General features: G+C 47.2%; 1 protein-coding gene across 11 annotated transcripts in view; it reads right to left on the reverse strand.

Moving 5' to 3' along the window:
* The window catches only part of EFCAB11 (EF-hand calcium binding domain 11), a 163,857-nt gene that overhangs the window by 69,226 nt on the left and 73,452 nt on the right, over window positions 1-21,179 (reverse strand). Inside the window, exon 6 of one of the 11 annotated variants that reach the window (XM_020900237.2) lies at window positions 14,201-14,299. The exons of 9 other annotated variants lie outside the window; for them this stretch is intronic. In XM_020900237.2, the coding sequence (XP_020755896.2) occupies window positions 14,266-14,299 (34 nt within the window). In that variant the 3' untranslated portion in view covers window positions 14,201-14,265. Of the gene's footprint in view, window positions 1-14,200; window positions 14,300-17,407; window positions 20,896-21,179 lie in introns of those variants that run through there. One more of the 11 variants, XM_070469780.1, reaches the window with a different exon arrangement.

A 21,179-nucleotide genomic window follows, 5' to 3' on the forward strand; every position in this document is an offset into this window, starting at 1 on the left:
ATTTCAGTTAATTAAAGGCAGAACAGCTAGGCAGCATTTGTAAGGAAAGAACTGAAGTCAGACATTTTAATTATGCTATCAGATTAGCACAAAAAAAGAGAATAAGCTGTAAAGTTTTATCGAAGATAATAAAAGCGAAGTGCGTTATGTCTCAGGATAACTCTTTAGATCAAGACAGAGAGAGAGAGGACATCTGAAATAATTCACAGACTCAGACAGTAAGTGACTAATCAAAGAGGTCTCAGTACAACCATCTATGTCAACCGCCACATGGAAGAACCAAGTTTTATTAACAAGCATATTCCCAAGAAAATAAAAGAAGAATTTGTGCTTTCTTTTAAAAAGGGAAACAAATGGCATTTCAGAACAGATACCAACATCACTGAAAGCTAATAGCAAATTAAAAAACAAAAAAAAGGAGGTATGTAAGATTGCCAAACCACGAGTAGAAGCAAGCATCGTTTAGCAGCCTCTGCAAGACCTGGCAGAGTGCTGGCCCTCACCGGCCAGGAAATGCGGCAGCTCCCTTCCACATCCACAAGCCAGAGTGCACTCACTCTCCCCAGTCCATCTGGGACAGTGAGCTGTAACGATACACGCTGAGACTCCCAGAAGGTCAGCACAGCCAAGAAGGGCTGCCTGTGCCCCGAAGCTCTTTCTACACCAACAGTCCATGAACTATCATCAGACACATCTAAGCCCCAGGCCCTATCCCAGAGAGCCTGGTGACTTCTCTTTCATGGAGCCATCCGACCTAGAGGTCCACGTCTAGACAGAACACCTGCCCTGGGTGTCCCACGGACACGTCCCAAGCTGACGCCATCACCAAGCCCTCTCCTCTCCCCCACGGACACGTCCCAGGCTGACGCCATCACCAAGCCCTCTCCTCTCCCCCACGGACACGTCCCAGGCTGACGCCATCACCAAGCCCTCTCCTCTCCCCCACGGACACGTCCCAGGCTGACGCCATCACCAAGCCCTCTCCTCTCCCCCACGGACACGTCCCAGGCTGACGCCATCACCAAGCCCTCTCCTCTCCCCCACGGACACGTCCCAGGCTGACGCCACCACCAAGCCCTCTCCTCTCCCCTTCCTGTGTCCCCCGTCCCACTCAGTGGGGCCACCACTCACTCAGATCCCCAGTCCAGGGGCCTGGGGGCCACGTCAACGTTTTACCCGCCTCCACCGCACACCCCATCCGCATGGTGATTCGCACGTTCGACACCACTTGAATGCATGTACTCGTCCACTGAGCCCTTAGTTTAGGACCCAGACTCTTGCAGGAAGGCTTCCTATAGTGATCAGTTTAGTCAGGGGGTCTGATAACAACCTCCTCATTTACTGATCTCCAACTTCGTATCTGTAATTTTGCAATAAGGAGTTCATGATCTGAACCACAGTCAGTCCCTGGCCTTGTTTTTGCTGACTATATGGAGCTTCTCCATCTTTGGCTGCAAAGAATATAATCAATCTGATTTCAGTGTTGACCATCTGGTGATGTCCATGTGTACATCCTTCTCTTGTGTTGCTGGAAGAGGGTGTTTGCTATGACCAGTGCATTCTCTTGGCAAAACTCTATTAGCCTTTGCCCTGCTTCATTCTGCACTCCAATGCCAAACTTGCCTGTTAATCCAGGTATCTCTTGACTTCCTACTTTTGCGTTCCAGTACCCTATGATGAAAAGGACATCTTTTATTGGTATTAATTCTAGAAGGTCTTGTAGGTCTTCATACAACCATTCAACTTCAGCTTCTTCAGCATTACTGGTTGGGGCATAGACTTGGATTACTGTGATACTGAATGGTTTGCCTTGGAAACGAACAGAGATCATTCTGTCACTTCTGAGATTGCACCCATGTACTGCATTTTGGACTCTTGTTGACTATAATGGACACTCCATTTCTTCTAAGGGATTCTTGCCCACAGTAGCAGATATAATGGTCATCTGAGTTAAATTCACCCATTCCAGTCCATTTTAGTTCTAAGATGTCTATGTTCACTCTCGTCATCTCCTGTTTGACCACTTCCAATTTACCCTGATTCATGGACCTAACACTCCAGGTTCCTGTGCAGTATTGCTGTTCACAACATCGGACTTCACTCCCATCACCAGTCACATCCACCACTGGGTGCTGTTTCCACTTTGACTCAGCCTCTTCATTGCTTCTGGAGCTATTTCTCCAGAAGCATATTCTTCTCCAGTAACATACTGGGCATCTACTGACCTGGGGACTTTATCTTTCAATGTCCTATCTTTTTGCCTTTGGGAGAGACTAAAGCCAGGAGGAGAAGGGGACGACAGAGGATGAGATGGTTGGATGGCATCACCAACTCAGTGGACATGGGTTTGAGCAAGCTGCAGGAGATGGTGAAGGACAGGGAAGCCTGGCATGCTGCAGTCATGGGGGCGCAAAGAGTCAGACACGACTGAGCGACTGAACAAATTCATGTCTAAACACCATGTTCAATTCCTTCAAATCAACCTGGGTAGAATCCCTGAAAAAAGTAGAGAAAGAGACTTTCCCTTAGCACTTTAGGTGTGAGAAATTTTTTTGCATACCACTTAGAGATGAAAGCGCACCAAGTAACACCAAAAATTGATTTGTAGCCGAAATGCAATAGGCCAGTTTATTTTCAATATTCTTTTATTTGATCCAAAAACTGTCTCCTTCGAGCAATCTCTCTTACTTTGAACCCCAAACTCTGCCACTTACTAACTGCAAACCTTCAATCAAGTTACACAGTGTTACAGAGAAAAGGAAGACAATGGTATTTAGTTGTATGAGGCTCGTTAAATTCAACAACAGATAGTAAAGCTCAGCAAAGGGCCAGGCACTGCCTTGAGCATCTGAGATTCAAGAGTGAAAGTCACAGCTCTGCACCTTGCACTTCCAGTCTAGTGGGGCAGGCAGATACGGACCAAGAAGTGTGCAACATATGAATGCCGGAATCAGGATGTGAGCAAGTTTCATGAAGATGGAAAACCGAGATGATGGAGAAGAACTGAAAGGACTTCTTCGAAATGGGATAATTGTGTAAACATCTGATGCCTGGCTTACTTACCACTTTTGTTAAGCTGGGTGTTCTGTTTCTTTTTAACCCACATTTATACCACTGCCACTGACCTAACCTTTCTCTTGTTTCTGATAGTCCATATACGAAATCACCAACAAAACACCGGATGGTCCCTCTACTGTGAAGACCCTCGCACAGCCCTGACAAGGGGGCCTCAGGCGAACGAGAGGCACCACGCTGCCCAGCGTCTGCGGGAGCCACCTGCGGGGCGAGTCCTCCGGCCCCAGTCAGGCCTTCAGATGACGGCAGTGCTGGCTGACATCCCGAGTGCAACTGTATCAGGGGGCAAGAGAAGCCAGGGCCAGCGGCCCAGTCATTCCCAGATCCCTGACCCACAGGTATTACACGAGATACCAAATGTTTATTGCTTTAATCTGCTGAGTGTGACGGTAATTTGCTACTCAAAATAGAGATAAGACACACACGACCATGAGCGCGAGAGCCCTTGGGGTTACTGCCGGTCCTGCGCCTTTCCCGGCTTCACATCACGGCCTATCAAGAAACCACAGCGTAAAATGCCAGAATCACGTCAGTGAGAGAGAGGGACAGGTTGTGACTTCCTAAAGACAATTAAAACAAAGGGTATGGCAAGGCAAGGAGACCAAACCAGTCAATCCTAAAGGAAATTAACCCTGAATATTCATTGGAAGGACCGATGCTGAAGCTGAAGCTCCAATACTTTGGCCACCTGATGCAGATACTTGGAAAAGACGCTGATGCTGGGAAAGACAGAAGGCGGCAGGAGAAGGGGGCAGCAGAGGATGAGGTGATTAGTTAACACCACTGACTCAGTGGACATGACCCGAGCAAACTCCGGGAGACGGTGAAGGCAGGCGAGCCCGGCGTGCTGCAGTCCACGGGGTCGCAGAGTCAGACGCGCCTGAGCGACTGAACAGCAACATGGGAAGGCAAGTAATAGTGACAGGCAATGACTCATCACTGAACTGTAGGAATTAGGCAAATAGTGCAAAGGAGTTCCAGCCACAATTATTAGGTGACAAACCATCAATTTTAAAATTTATCAGAACTGGTAATGTGGGCATTCAATTCATTCCATTTCTTTAAAAATAGAGTTTATTATGAGTAGTATAAATTAGTATTTAATGTTTCGAGGTGTTACACCTGCAACCAAAAGAAGGAGCATTTTGTTCCCATTTATCATTAATCTCAAAATTTAGATTCATTTGTTCACAAACACTATATACCTACTTTCTGCCAGAGATTATCCTAAAGTATAATCTGTGACCTCCAGGAACTCACATATGGTAGATCAGTGCTTCTCACATGAGCATGACCGATGGGGATATTTTTAAGTATGGATATGAAAGGCCGATTTATAGAAACTCAAATACTGAAGGTGGGGGAGTGGGACATGGAGACCTCCATGGTTTTAAGCTCATAATCGCTTCTGATACCTAGTCTGATGGTTCTGCATCACCAGCGTGGAGCATAATACAAGACAGGCCATTTACTCAGTCATCAAATCCTTACCGAGCACCTGATCTGCACCATAGGTGCTGGGTGCTGGGGTGTGGGGGTTGGGGGCTGCTGGATACCAGAAAATACACATCATCCAGTTAGAAGGATAAGAGAGTCAGACAAACAAAGAGCAGATGATGTTCCACCGTAAACAGAACATCTCCAAATGTGGAATCATACCATATGGTGGGCTTGATGACTAAGTTAAATGACAAAGTATATTCACAGATTCTGAGATTTATTTTATTTTATTGTTTTCTTTTGGTAGCAAATTCCATGGCAGGTTTAAAAAAACAAACAAACTCTTTTTTATATTAGAGTAGAGCTGATTAACAATGTGGTAGTTTCAGGTGGACGGCAGAGGGACTCAGCCATCCATGTACATGTATCCTTCCTCCCCCATCCAGGCTGCCACACAACATTGAGCAGAGTTTCCCGGGCTATACAGTAGGTCCGTGGCTGCCGGAAGGGGGGGAAGGATGGGAGGGAGGGATATTTGGGGAGTCTGAGATGGACACGTGCACAGCTCAGCGCAGTCGCTCAGTCGTGTCCGACTCTCTGCAGCCCCGTGGCCCGCAGCACACCAGGCCTCCCCGTCCATCACCAGCTCCGGGAGCTTGCTCAGACTCGCGTCCTTCGAGTCGGTGGCACATGCACACTGTTCTATTTAAAATGGATAACCAGCAAGGACCTTCTGAGGCTTTTTTTCTTTAAAGAGACCTAATTGACTCTCCACTACAACCTCCAAGATCACACAACAAAGAAGGGAGCTGAATCTAGGTCCTGTGACTCCTGCTCTTACGTACTTGTTTCCTTGACTGGAAGCTTCCGCTTAGGAGTAAAGGGACCTCTTCAAGAACCAGGACGAAAACAGAGTATATTTCTCAATTCTCAAAAGTGTGTGTTGTTACCACAGGCCCACTGTATCTCAGGAGCTATCAATCTGGGGCGTTTTTGAAAAGATACAATCAGCAAAGGGAGAAAACAAGGTGGATGTGAAAAATGTCTTTGAAGCTATTTCAGCTGCTACTCTCAGAAAATGCTTGAATTTCAACTCTAGTAGGCATAAAATAAGCTCATAGAAAACGCTGGTTTTGAAATCTGAATCAATGACCTAGAAATAAATCTCCGAGAGGGATAAACGAAATTTTGAAAGAGTAGAATCAAAGAAAATAAAAATGTTATCTTCAAATGGTTTGTAAAAATAATGTTTTGGGGTTACAGTGTGGAAATAGGTACATTTTAGAGCTACAGGTATTAATGACATACTGGCATTTTCTGACAACACAAGTCAGCTAAGGAGCAGGTTTCCTTCAAGGGGGTTTATCGATGGAAATAACCGAAGGACGGATCTTGTCTACAGTCGCACCAGTAGTACAAACATCGCCTCCCTACTCAGGGTCTTTGCCAGGTGGCATCCACTCCTGCCACTTTCCTGAGGCTCCTCAAGGGTCAGCATTTTGTCCTGCTCTGGTACAAAATCAAACTTAGACCTCTTATTTTTTGACACCTCCGTCCACCCTGTCTTCCCGAAACCCCTTGCTCTCACGGAGCTGCAGATTGCGGGCTCTCTCCTGCCCACTCCTTGCCCGCCTCCCCACTCACGCGCACCCTCTCAGGCCTCTGCCTGGCCCGCTTCGCGGTCTATCCTCTGTCCACACTAAGAGGTGGGGGAGTGGGACGCGGAGACCTCCGCGGTTTTAGGCTCATAGCCGCTTCTGATGCTTGGGCTGATGGCTCTCCACCACCAGGGTGGAGCATAATACAAGACAGGCCATTTACTCAGTCATCAAACCCTCACCAAGCACCTGACCTGCACCACGGGTGTGGGTGCTAATGGACAGCTCTCCCACCCACTCAGGCTTCCCAGCCCTGGGAGCTCACGGACAGTCCTCTTGGCGCTGCTTCCTAATATCCAATCAGCCTTGGAAGCTATCAGATTCTTTCTGTGTAACATTCCTAAGATCTGACTTCCTCTTCACCAGTGCATCCCCGTTAATCTGGAAACAACCTCCTCGATTAAGCCCTGGACAGTTACCGTAGCTTCCTGGGGACCAGCTCTGGTTCATCCTGCAGCCTGAAGCCAGATGAAGACCATTCTCTCACGTCCCATCCCTGTCCAAGAATCAGTACCTGCCCTGCTGAATCCCACCGCAGTGCCCCTTACCTGGCACGACTCCCCTCCTTGTAAGTCAAACCTTCTCCTTTCTCCAGCATGAAATTCCTTCTGGGACGATACCTGCCCAAACTACTCTTCTTCCACAGTGAATTTTAATTTCCCCAGCAGTCATATCTGGATCACTCACACTTGCTTTATTGCAACTAAAGGGCAGTTCATGTTGAGACCGCAATAACGGAGGCCAGCCAAAGGGTCACCCCATTTGCTAAACTGAACTGAATTTACTGCAACTCTGCCAAAGCTTAATCTAATTATCCAAAGACTGAAGGAACTGACAAAACATCTGGCTTCAACCATAACAGTCATTACTTTAATTTCTTAAACTATAGTAATAGAAATAGATGCATGCTAAAAGCATTTTTTAAATTAGAAAGATCAAGGGAACAAAAATCTTCATACCTTCTTCTTACTTTTCTCTCCTCTGACGTTTAAGGTGATTTTATCACTCTGATTACAAAAGGGTCTTTTGGCATCTGAGGTGCTAAGGACGGATGACAAGGGGCAGACTCAAATATGTGAAGGATGAATTGTGTCCAAAAGTCTGCAGGCCAAAGAGATATTTTCCAAATGGGAAATGAATTCTGACAGGAAGCTGCCTGCTGGACAATGAAGGAACATTTTGAAAAGCTGGTCATCAGATTTTAGTTGTGTTGACTAATCTGAACTACACATGTGGAGTCTATAGTGTAGAAGCTGCTCTGAAAAGATCTCAATTATGCAGAAGAGGCAGCCAAAGATCTTTTAAAATGTGAACATCCACTTTGTCAGAGGTGTTAACATGTCACAGAGAACAGGCCCTTCTTACAAAATAACTGATGTTCAAAACTATGAGCCTCCTTGAGAGGCTCATAAATCCTGCCTCCTTCAAATCAAGATTAGCTTCTGACTAGGTAAGACCAGCAGGCGGTTACTTTGGTAAGATGGATTGTTTAGGGGGCTTCCCCAGTGGTCCAGCGGTGGTCCAGTGGTCCTGCGTTGCAATGCAGGGGTTCGATCCCTGGTCAAGGGACTAAGATCTCACGTGCCAAGGAGCAGCTAAACCCAACTGCTGCATCTGCTGAGTCTGCGCTCTGGAGCCTGAGAACTGCAAGTAGAGAGTCCGATGCCGCCAGGGGAGCCCGCTTACTGCACCAGAGATTCCGCCTGCCGCAACAAGGACTGGAGGCAACCAAATAAACACTGTTTTAAGATGGTTTTTAAAAAATACATGTGAAAATTAAAATCACACACGTGTATTCATACCTAATCTCCTCCGTCTTTCTTCTTTCTAATCATATGTGAAATGCTGTTTTCCTTCACGCACTGAGTTTTCATTGAGCACTGCTCAAAGCTCCAGGGAGTCAATGGGTCCTGCCCGAAGGGGACTCGCAGGCCAGAGATGGGCGCGCACAGACGTGGTGGAAAGAGATGGAGTCAAGGACAGGAAATGATGAATGGGAAGAAGTAACACTAAACGGAAATGTCATGTTTACTCCTATTGATTGAAGACTAATCCAAATAATTAAGTCAAATAAATTCAGGGAAGAACTCTGCCAGCTTGATCGCAGTCAGATTCAGTTTTCTGAAATTCTCATGAGTGAATGTGTCAAGTCAAGGCTGCAGTGAGGAACAGATGCTGAAAAATAGTGACTGTGTAGGTAGAACAGTCTTTAGCTCTTAGAGATAAGAAATGGTCCCTACATTTATGTCACAGGAAATATACTTTTATCTTCTAGTCTGCTTTTGGCAATAGTCTTGTTCTCACTGTAAAAGAAACTTAGAATTATATTATTGTAAAATAGCTCTAAAAGAACAACAGGGAACCGTTACAGGAGTTTTGGAGCACATACAGTCGGAAGTGACCCACGAGGCCGGAGCCTAACAATTCTCCTGTTGTCGCTGTTCGGTCACTACGCTGTGTCCTCCCGCCCCTGCCTGCACTGTCTCCCGGCGTTTGCTCAGACTCGTGTCCGCTGAGCTGGTCATGCTGTCTCACCTTCTCATCTTCTGCCATCCTCTTCTCTTTTTGCCGTTGATCTTTCCCAGCATCCCAACAGTCCCCCAGGACATTGTAATACACCAAAGCGAATCTTGGAATCAAACAGTATGCTCTAATAATAATTTTAGGGGAAATGGAAGAAATGCAACTGCAAAAGCAAACTTCCTTGGCAACCTGTGAGGTCCTCCCCTTCCTTCCGGGACCAGAGCCTCTCTCGTGCTCTGCAGGACCACCCGCCCCGAAGAACTGATCCCTTTCCTGAACTGCTTATTTCAGCTCACCTAGTGGAACCAGGAGGCTGCCTGGTGGCTCAGAAGGTAAAGAATCTGCCTGCAATGTGGGAGACCCAGGTTCGATTCCTGGGTAGGGAAAAATCCCCTGGAGAAGGAAATGGCAACCCACTCCAGTATTCTTGCCTGGAGAATCCCATGGACAGAGGAGCCTGTGGGCCCCAGTCCATGGGGTCACAAAGAGTTAAGACACAACTGAGTAACTAACATTTAGACTTAGTGGAAACAGGCAGTGAATAATCTGCTACTATTTATTTTTCATGATCTTTTTCTCCAAATAGATCATAGGCTGGTTTCTGAGGACAGGAAGGTTGCCTTCTATTCCTCTGTATCCCCAGCAACTAGGAAACGCCCCACACAGGATGCATGCTTGTTGACGTGGCCACAAATGCTCATTTTTATATTACTAGTTACGTGAATATTAACAAAATGCAGTTGGTTAATACTTTGAAGAAAGAACCTAGGGTTAAAATTTTCTAATGTTATATACTTTGCCTTATTTGCCAAGATTTCTGAAGAATTCAATATAGCTTTGTATGATTTAGACAAGTAAAAACTGTAAGAAAGAAAACCATTTCTGTTTTAAAAAAATGGACATTCATTTATTTTGAATTTTAAAATCTCTTTAGGACTTCCCTAATCCCTTGGACTGCAAGGAAATCAGTCCTGAGTGTTCACTGGAAGGACTGATGCTAAAGCTGAAACCAATACTTTGGCCACCTGATGCAAACTGACTCATTTGAAAAGACCCTGATGCTGGGAAAGATTGAAGGCAGGAGGAGAAGGAGACAAAGGATGAGATGGATGGATGGCATCACCAACTCGATGGACATGGGTTTGAGTAAATTCCGGGAGTTGGTGATGGACAGGGAGGCCTGGCGTGCTGCAGTCCATGGGGTCGCAAAGAGTCGGACAAGACTGAGCAACTGAAGTGAACTGAACTGAGGACTTCCCTGGTGGTCGAGTGGTTAAGAATCTGCCTGCCAATGCGGGGACATGACTTGGATCCCGGGTCAGGGAACTGAGACCGCATCTTCGGCAGAGCACCTGAGTCCACGCGCCCCGCTTCTGGGCCCGCGCGGGGAGCCTGTGCTTCGCCAGAGAAGCCACCCATGAGGAGCCCTCGCACCGCAACCAGAGAGTAAGCAAATAAATCATAACGACAATAAATCTCTTTACACTCAGGTAAAATATGCAGAGAACTAAAGGCTACGAAACTTTCCACCGACCATTAGCCCTTGTTTGCCATTCCCCAGCAAACTCCTGTTGATAAAGTCATTCTAATACCTCAATGAGGAACACTGTTCAAAATGCTTTAAGTAAGTTTTAAATAATGCATAACTGTCATAAACAAGTAGGATCTACACCTTTTTTGAATTCCATCTGCCACACCCTCACACTTCGCCTGTTTAAACTTCACATCTAGGGACTTTCCAAGTGGTCCAGTGGCTCAGACTGTGCTCTTGATGCAGGGGGCCGGGGTTCAACCCCTAATCATGGAACTATACAGATCCCACACGCTGCAACTAAGAGTTTGCCTGCCTCGACTAAAGACCGTGAGTACCACAATGAAAAGCGAAGATCCCACATGTCCCAGGGAAGACCTGGTCCAGCCAAATAAATAACAAATAAATATTTTTTAAAAATCAGACTCTCCAACGGCACAGGAGTGTCAGAGACAAAAATCACTGGGCAACCTGAGATCTACTAGCAGACTGGTGGCTACCTGAGTGTGCCAGGGGAAGGCTGGTGTGGGGAACACAAGCTTCTTAGCCAATTCTGAAAATAATTCACTCCTGCTCTCTTACTGATGCTCACATCTCTGTAACGTTCTGTAAGTAGACGTAAGGTTTAAGACAAAAATACCCCTATGCTGCTGGCACTGTTTAGCTTCCCTAGAAACCCCAGACCCGCCTCCATGGCTGTTATGACGGATCGCAGTGACTTGTGAGGAAAAGACGCCACCCATTCCCACGGCTCCGGGGTGAGCTCAGCCAACCAGCAGGGGTCAGCGCCTCGCCTGCACTGATGGGTCTTGGACGAGCAGATATTCCCGGCCCTCATAACTGGGTGAGGAGTGTCCCAGGACCATAGAGGGAAGCCCAGAACCTCTCACCCGCTTGTCTAAGTAGAGTGGCTCTTTCAGCTGGGGCTAGGGGTGGTAGGTGTGAGGGTTGGAGCCACGGCAGTCAGTGCTACAACCATGAGGAGCATCAGGGTGCAATCTCAGGGGAACAGGGAGAGGGCAAGGCTGAAAGAATATCAGAGAGGCAGAGCCAGAGTCCCAGCTCTGATCAAATTAGCCCTGAGCCACTGTCACCTCTCCAAGGTTCAGCTGTGAAAGCCAACACATTTCCCTTATCGTGAGGGCAACCTGAGTCACAACCAGTCACACGCTCATGTCCGAGGAGAGGGCCACAGACCGATTCAAAATTGAATCATAAAATTCATTTAAGTCATATCAGACCGATCCTGTCTTGAAGTCAAGTGTTGATTTAATGACTGACATCTGAGCCTTGGACATCTACAGGAGGAAGAGATGTCACGGAAGGAAGGGAAAAGGATGCCTGGGGGTCACTTTAGAAGAGGATGACTGGGGGTCTGCACAATCAAAAAACGTTGATTTATGCCTTGACTTTGACTACCCCTTGGTTGTCAGGGAGCCTGAGTTTTAGCAGAGATGAATTCTTCAGTTATAGGGCTTTAGACTTTGTGTCAGGGGTGAGTAGGAAGATATTTTGGAGCGAGGGCCTTGCTGAGCACCCCTCAATTACAGACCCACAGAGGAGGCAAAATCTCGCTTGCTCTGTTTGCCCTTTAGACCTGAATGGCCCAGCTGAAGAGGCTTCCCTTCCTCAAACCTACACTTACAATCGGGGCCACACGGTACAACCTGTCACTGCGTGTGTGCTCAGTCGTGTCCAACTCTTGGCGACCCCAGGGACTGCAGTCCACCAGGCTCCTCTGTCCACGGGATTCTCCAGACAAGAACACTGGAGTGGGTTGCCATTTCCTTCTCCAGGGGATCTTCCCGACCCAGGGATTGATCCCACGTCTCTAGTCTCCTGCATCAGCAGGCAGATTGTTTACCACTGTGCCACCTGGGAAGCTCTTTCACTTGAAAAGTCCTGAAGTCAGAGCCCAGATCTTTGCGGTGCCAAGCCTGCACGTGTCCGGCAACGCCTGGGATAGAGCTGGCCTCTCTCGGGGCCCCGGCACCCACAGGCCCTCCCTCTTCAAGTCTCATTGCAGTTCCTCAGAAGTGCCGAGAACCACTCCTCCCTGTTTCACACACCCTGTGCGTTTTACCTGACATGCTTTCCCCAAGGCCTGGCCTTCCCCCCACCCCTCACCTGGCTGACCTGACTAGATCCCCAGGGTGCTGCTGAAATGTACCCCCTCAAAGAAGCCACCTAACCCCCATGTCACACAGAGCTCCAGTTATCCTCAGTCATGATATCCTTCACTTTTCCAAAGTAGCAGATAGAGAAATCTGTTATCTCGTTTCAGCGTAATTATTTACCTAAGGTCTACTTTCCTAACGTGGTATTGGAGAAGACTCTTGAGAGTCCCTTAGACTGCAAGGAGACCCAACCAGTCCATCCTAAAGGAGAAGTCCTGGGTGTTCATTGGAAGGACTGATGCTGAAGCTGAAACTCCAATACTTTGGCCACCTGATGTGAAGCACTGACTCATTTGAAAAGACCCTGATGCTGGAAAAGATTGAGGGCAGGAGGAGAAGGGGACGACAGAGGATGAGATGGTTGGATGGCATCACTGACTCGATGGACATGAGTTTGGGTGGACACTGGGAGTTGATGATGGACAGGGAGGCCTGGCGTGCTGCAGTTCATGGGGTCGCAAAGAGTTGGACACAACTGAGCGACTGAACTGAACTGAACTGAACTTTCCTAAGGAGATGGTACCTAAATATGAGCCCTGGAGTTTATAGGGCCTGAATTTGCTGAATGGTTTCTTGGTTTCTGCTTCCCAGGTGGCGATAAGTGATAAAGAATTCACCTACTACCAGTGCAGGAGACGCTGAGAAACTCTGGCTCAAGGCCACGTCTGGGTCCAACTCTATTCAAAGGTGGTGTTACTGCTAAAGAAAAGAAAGTGAAGAAAGTGAAGTTGCTCAGTCGTGTCCTACTCCTTGGACTGTAGCCTACCACACTCCTCCGTCCGTGGGGTTTTCCAAGAAAGAGTACTGTAGTGGGTCGTCATTTACTTCTCCAAAGGATCTTCCTGACCCAGGGATCAAACCTGGGTCTCCCGAATTGTAGGCAGACGCTTTACCATCTGAGCCACCAGGGAAGTGGTGCTGAAGAACCCACCTCCCAATGCAGGAGACGCCAGAGATGTGGGATTGATTCCTGGGTCGGGAAGGTCCCCTGGAGGAGGGCATGGCAACCCACTCCAGTCTTCTTGCTTGGAGAATCCCATGGACAGAGGAGCCCGGCGGGCTACAGTCCATGGGGTCACGTAGAGTCAGATACGGCTGAAGCGATGGAGCAGGCACTAGACGTGATGGATTAGAATCTTCATGCAACAAGATTCCTAGGTGATTTGTGTGCAAATTTAAGTTCAAAAAGCACCACTCTACTTCATAACTCTCCATTTTTACCTCCAAGGTTCTGATTTTTTTTTTTTCCCTTAAAAGACCTCCAAGGAAAAGAATTCCCATGGTTCCTGCACTCAGGCAATTCTACCTGTGTTTATTTCATTCCAGCAAGAACTTGGAGGGTATTTTATTTTTTAAATTCAGTGGCCCTTCTGATCAACATTAAGCTCATAAATGAAGGGCACCCCCCACCTGTGGTCTTCAACCTTCTTTTCTTTCTAGAGAGATTCCCTGGGTGCCTTTCTGGTGGCTATGCTATAGGAATTGGTGATCCACTCCAGTCTTCTTGCCTGGAAGATCCCATGGACCGAGGAGCCTGGTGGGCTACAGTCCCTGGGGTCACAGAGTCGGACACGACTGAGCAAGTAACACTCACTGTCTTCCCCACCAAAATCAGGTGCGGATAAGTACATGTCAACAGAGGAGGCTGGCGGGCTACAGCCCATGAGGTCGCAAAGAACTGGACATGACTTAGCGACTAAACAACAACAAGAACAGGTCAGACAAAAGCACCCCATAGAAGGAGGAGCGAACCTTCTCCTGAAAACACCACCCCTGGAGGCCCTCCTCCCCAGTCTCAAGCACCAGCACTTGCCTTCCAGATGCTGCCGGCCCGAGGCATCCCCCGGGGAGGTTCCTCCTGCTACTTTTCTGCTGCCTTCCTTGTTTTAAGTGTTCTGTAAGTCAGATTAAAGTATTTGTTTATTTTTTTCAGTAGACAAATCTGCAAGCTAAGGAGAAAGAAAGACACTTCAAACTCTGCCTTTGAAGCCTGGTTTCAAGTCAAGTAATTTACTTCCCTCCTAGGGACCAATTATAGATCAGGAGGAAAATGGCATGTGTAGCTTTCACGAGAAAATCAGAGACAGAAGCACAATTCGCACCCTGCTTGCTTTCTCATAGAAACAAAAGCACGCACGTGAAAGAAATGTCACCATGTTTAGCAAAATAAAAACATCTCCAAGGTGCTTGTCCCTCCTCCTCGTACTTTAGAAAAGTTAACTCCAACTTATCCAAAAATATTAACTATCCAGCTACCGATGACAAGGCTTTGATAAGAAGAAAAAGTATAAAATTCTCTAGAAAGAGGAGTAACAGGATCTCAGCAAGGCAGTCCCCATCCTGCCTGGAGGTCACAGAGCTTGCCCACTTGTCCCCACTACGTAACTTCCGATGTCCATGAGGGAGGAAAGTTCCTTACACTCCCATGTTACTTTTAGAATTAGGGATGAGATGACAAGGCTGTCGCATTGCTAAAAGCACGAGCTGTAGAATCTACAGAACAGACCTGGCCTTCTGGCCAGAACTACCCCATGGACTGCAGCGCGCCAGGCTTCCCTGTCCTTCACTGTCTGCCCGAGTTTGCTCAAATTCAAGTCCACTGAGTCAGTGATGCCATCCAACCATTTCACCCTCTGTCAGCCCCTTCTCCTCCTTCCCTCAAACTTCCCCAGCATCAGGATCTTTTCCAGTGAGTTGGCTCTTTGCATCAGGTGGCCAAAGCAATGAAGCTTCTGCTTCAGCATTAATCCTTCCAATGAATATTCAGGGTTGATTTCCTTTAGGATTGACTGGCTTGATCTCCGTGCAGTCCAAGGGACTCTCAAGACCCAGTGCAGCCAAACAAACAAACAAAAAATAAATAAAATGGAGGTGATGATAACAGCCACCCTGAAAGAGTAAATGGAACAAAGCATGACAGCGTTTAGTCTCCAGTGGGTGATAAAGATATTTAGCAGTAGTATGATGATAGCACCCTAGGGGTGACCTTGCAAAGAATCTAGTGTCTTAACTCTCAAGGTCAGCTAGACTGAGGCGCTACTGTCCTCCCACACAGGGGGGCTGGAGAGCTCCTAGGGGCCTCCTGTGGGGCTCAGCTGTCAGCAAGGAGCAGAGGTCATTCTCGGGGGATAAAACAAGGACAGAATTCTCCTTCGAGTTTCACTGCCTGAGAAAGACTGGGAGGGCGCCTGCACTCTCTCTCTCTCCTAGACAGAGTTAGGAAGGGAAATAAGATTTCTCCATCCCCCTAGGACAGAGAAGTGGGTAGAGTACCTAGAATATTTTCCCAAAATTCCCAAATGCCTGGATAATGCCCCCTTAGCACCATAAATATACAGAATGTTTACAGTCTGCTTTTAGGAGCAATGAAAGAACGGAATTTAGAAATAACTCTTAATTGATCTTAGCTTAGGCAAATATGAGAGTACTTCATTTGCAAAAATTTCATGACATACCCACTATCTAAGAAAGGTCAAACACCGAACCGCTCTAGTATTTCCTGCAGAGTTGTGTAGATGTCCCATTTTCCTGTTGGATGTGGTTGCACTCTCAAGGAAAGACACTATCCGCTACTGAAGTCCATACAGGAATCTAACAGACGCTATGTCATCCACAGCAATCCAACAGTACTAATTATAAACTAAAATTCCCTAAACTGGTCATAAAAATTTATTAAGTAATAGTTGATACACACAAAAGAATGAGTACACGTTAACAAACAGCTACCTCGTGAAGCCTGATAATGAAACCAAAAGCTACGAGCCCACTCCCATCCAAGAACTAGAAAACCGCCAACATTACTGCAGCTACCTGCATTCTCCTTTCCTGATCTCAGCCCTGTGCTTGCCTTCAGAAGTAACTGCTCTCTTAAACTCTGAATGGATCGTTCCCTTGCTTTTCAACTTTTCCTTCTGCCAAGACGGACCTTCAAGAGAATATTCTTTAGTTTGCATAAACACTGCAAAAGCGTGGAGACCTCTCGCTCCAAACGGATCTGAAGTGGGTGCCATGGAGCCTAGGGCGGCTCAGCTCTCCTCTCTCTTCCCTAGCAGGGATCATGTGTCTTCATTCCCCAGAGACTCAGCCAAAGTCCCGAGGATTCTCCTGGTACCTGCCCGCAGCAGTCACAAAACTTCCTTCATTCTCAGAACAGGCGTCTGTCTACACAGCCGTTATCTGAAACAGGGTCGAACTTACTGCCCACTCAACAGGAACCGGTGTCCTCGTCATTTCTAGCTTGTACGATGGGGACGTGAGGCTGCCCGCCGTATGGGTGGGAAAGCCCTCTGCCTAAAGCAGAGGAAGCACAACCCAGACGGCCCCGGACAGCTGTCTGAATCCACCGCAGCTCCCTCCCACAGCTCATCAAGGGCCAAAGCAGAGACCGGTCAACTGCCTGGGCGACTGCATAATTCGCTCAGCACATCCACTAGCAAGTCCCCTGGACTTTCTCCAACTTCTGTTAAGAACCACGACTTCCTCATCGCTTTTCCAGAAAGCCATGTCATTGTCAGCACCCCATCCTTGTTGACGAAACCCTTAAGAACTGTGAAGGATCTGACGGTTCAGTCTCACAGCTACCAAAGGAGCCCATCGGTTTCATGGATGCTGGCAGAAGATCCAGGTCTCCTGGCTCAGAGACAAAGGATGTCATAACTTACACACAGCAAGCAGCGCGAGCATCGTGCGTTTCTGTCGGCTTCGGAACCTCCGGATTCTACGGGGGGATGTGATGGAGGGGCTTGGAGAGGTGCCTGTGCACATAAAGAGCCGCAGCCCAGAAGAGGGGCCTGAGCTTGCAGAGCCCGCGCCTTTTAAGGTGGCTGGTAAGCATGCCTGCCTTTTGTTCTGGGAAGAAACACTCACTCCATTTTCCAAGGATGCTTCCTATACAAACATTCTTGAAAAGAGACTGTGGAACAAAAGGCAGTCAGAGCCTTACTCATAAGATGTGCAGAAACAAGAGAGGGCCAGGAGTTCCCGTGGTCTATCATTATCTGTCATACGTCAATTAAAATTTTTATTTACAGTGTTTTAAATGGCATGATTGTTTAAAAGTCCATCTTGAACCCAGAAGTGACAGAGCCTTGTGGAAGACTGTGTGATGATGTGCAGAAATGTGGCCCCCAAAGATACGCATTTATTAGAGCTGACACGTGTGTGCTTCACAGGTTCACATGCTCAGAGGCTTTGAGGGAATCTTTCTGACTTAGTTTTTTCTGTACTAAACAAGCATAATATTTTTTCTCTGCAATATTCACTTGTAATTTAATGAACAATTCTAAAAGACTTAAAGATCTGCTGCGAAATAGAACGACAAAAATACTGAAGCTCCCAGCCACGGTCGGTACGGCCAGCACGCTTCCTTGACAAGATGTAAGCTCATCTATACAGTGAAGCACCTACTTTACATTATCCTACCGTTTGCACCTTTTCTGCCCAAATCTGCCAGTTTTCTCGTGTTACTAATGTACTGACCTTTGCTTTATAGTACCCATAATTTATACCTTTTCTTTAAGTCCGTCACATTCCCTGAATTACTAACAGACTGACCTCCCCTGGATATTATCCTGCAATTTACACCTTTTCCTCCTGACTCCCATCAGATTTCCCAGTGTCACAGCTAAAGTACTGATGGCTCACAACCTGTACTGCATTTCTTTGTAATTATTATTCAGAAAAGCCAGGGGGAAGCTGCCCTCTTACTGTGTGTCTAGGGCCCAAGTCCAGACACTGCTGGGGCAAGGGCTCCTGACTCAGGAAGGCATTAGGAAATGACCAAGCTGATGAGCTGGGTCCCGAGGTGTTGAGGAAGATGTATATTTCCTCACTGTCCTTTAAGTTTTAGGGGCTCTGCAGGATGAGAAAAGTCTTACATTGCACGTATTACAAATTTACTTACATTTAACACGTTTTCCCCCCATTACATTCACACGAATGAGAGGCTTTTTCATATATTAACAACTTTCTCTAAGTTTGCACTCTTGCTATCTGTTGCATTTCCTCCTGGTCACTCTGAAGCTAAAACATCCTGCAGAATGTGGTAACTACATGGAGTCTGAGACGAGTTAAAGCTGGTAAAATAAAGGGAGGCAGGGCTAACCAGACCACCTTACCCGTCTCCCGAGAAACCTGTGTGCAGGTCAGGAAGCAACAGTAGGAACCAGAATGGAACTGACTGACACAAAACTGGGACAGGGGCCCGTCAAGGCTGAATGTTGTCACCCTTCTTACTCGACTTGGGGAAGGAAACAGCAACCCGTTCTAGTGTTCTTGCCTAGAGAATCCCTGGCAGGCTACAATCCATGGGGTCACAAAGAGTCGGACAGGACTGAAGCGACTTGGCAGGCAGGCAGGCTTATTTAACTTATATGCAGAGTACATCACGTGGCATGCCGGGCCGGATGTGCTGGATGAAGCACAAGCTGGAATCAAGATGGCCAGGGGAAATATCAACCTCAGGTATTAAGATGATACCACCCTTATGGCAGAAAGTGAAGAGGAACTAAAGAGCCCCTTGATGAGGGTGAAACAAGAGAGTGAAAAAGTTGGCTTAAAGCTCAACATTCAGAAAACTAAGATCATGGCATCTGGTCCCATCACTCATGGCAAATAAATGGAGAAACAGTAGAAACAGTGGCAGATTTTATTTTGGGGGGTTCAAAAATCACTGCAGATGGTGACTGCAGCCATAAAATAAAAAGACGCTTACTCCTTGGAAGAAAAGTTATGACCAACCTAGACAGCATACTAAAAATCAGAGACATCACTTCACCAACAAAGGTCCATCTAGTCAAGGCTATGATTTTTCCAGTGGTCACGTATGGATGTGAGAGTTGGACTATAAAGAAAGCTGAGCACCAAAGAAATGATGCTTTTTAACTGTGGTGTTGGAGAAGACTCTTGAGAGTCCCTTGGACTGCAAGGAGATCCAGCAAGTCCATCCTAAAGGAAATCAGTCCTGAATATTCATTGGAAGGACTGATGCTGAAGCTGAAACTCCAATCCTTTGGCCACCTGATGCGAAGAGCTGACTCATTGGAAAAGACCCTGATGCTGGGAGGGATTGGAGGCAAGAGGAGAAGGGGACGACAGATGGTTGGATGGCATCACCGACTCAATGGACACGAGTTTGAGTAAACTCCAGGAGTTGGTGATGACAGGGAGGCCTGGCGTGCTGCTATTCATGGGGTCACAAAGAGTCGGACACAACCGAGCGACTAAACTGAACTGAACTGAGGCAATCTAGTTGTGTAATCAGAGGAATCCCTTGGAAGTCCAGGGGTTAGGGCTCCATGCTTTCCCTGCACGGGGCATGGGTTTGATCCCTTGTTGGTGAATTAAGATCCCGCATGCTGGGCCACAAGGCTGAAAAGAAACGAAAAGCACAACAGACACACAAACAGCAACATACACACACACATATGAAATCGGCAGCCACTGCAGTTTTGAAGAGCTTTAGGCAGGGAGAGGCATGTGCTTGTGTTTGAAATCAGAGCAGTCTCCCAGATGGTGGAATGCAGGCGAGTTCAGGATGGAAGCGACGCTGGAGGCAGAGAGCCAGGTCAGGAAGAGTCACATTTGCTGGTGAGGAGGCGACAAGTGCGCTCTGAACACCATCTCAAAGTGAAAGTGAAAGCCATTCAGTCGTGTCTGACTCTGCAACCCCACAAACGATACAGTCCACGGGGTTCTCCAGGCCAGAGTACTGGAGTGGGTAGCCTTTCCCTTCTCCAGTGGATCCTCCCGACCCAGGAATCAAACCAGGATCTCGTGCATTGCAGGATTCTTTACCAACTGAGCTATCAGGGACTCAAAAGGCACCTTCATATAGTAAGTCACTGAGTAACTATTTTGAGAGCCAACTGTGTACATCAACTGATCACTGCCCAAAACAGTGCGCAGGAAAAATTCTAATTCACAGAAAGTTGCTACACTGTATCATGAGTAATGACATTCAGATCCCAAAACTCAGTAACGAAAGGACTGAGCATTACCATTTTTTGTTCAACTGTCTCTACATTTGTAATGAAGTCCGTGCTTTCCCTCCAAGGCCGTTGGAGGTGCTGACCCCACCGCTGCGATGCTGGTTGCTCACTACCTTGTTGCTCAGCTGCTAAGCTGTTCCTATTCTGAGACCCCGTGGACCGCAGCACGCCAGGCTCCCATCCATCACCAACTCCCGGAGTCTGCTCAGACTCACGTCCACTGAGTCGTGAGCCATCCAGCCATCCAGCCATCTCATCCTCTGTCGTCCCCTTCTCCTCCTGCCCCCAATCCCTCCCAGCATCAGGGTCTCTTCAAATGAGTCAACTCTTCGCATCGGGTGGCCAAAGTACTGGAGTTTCAGCTTCAGCATCAGTCCTTCCAATGAACACCCAGGACTGATCTCCTTTAGGATGAGCTGGTTGGATCTCCTCGCAGTCCAAGGGACTCTCAAGCTCCTTCTCCAACACCACAGTTCAAAAGCATCAATTCTTTGGCGCTCAGCCTACGTGGGTCAGAGGAAAACAACTTGAGACTCTCAAAGGAGAGAAGGAAAATTCTAGTTTGCAGTTCAGACAGACTCTGAAGAATATTTTGAGACAGTAGTCTTTCACCAGAAGAACTCTGTGGTAACTGTGGTATTTGGGGTTTGTAATGCTTTCAGTGTTTTCAAGGTCAAGTCTAAATTTATATATTGAAATGTGTTCTATTTTCACTGCTGAGTATGGGCGGAATCGATTTATTTGCTTATTTTGAAATGCGTCTACTGGCCTTTAGAAGCTATTATTT

This window comes from Odocoileus virginianus, chromosome 6 (genome assembly GCF_023699985.2).
Source record: "Odocoileus virginianus isolate 20LAN1187 ecotype Illinois chromosome 6, Ovbor_1.2, whole genome shotgun sequence".
Lineage (NCBI taxonomy): Eukaryota > Metazoa > Chordata > Mammalia > Artiodactyla > Cervidae > Odocoileus > Odocoileus virginianus.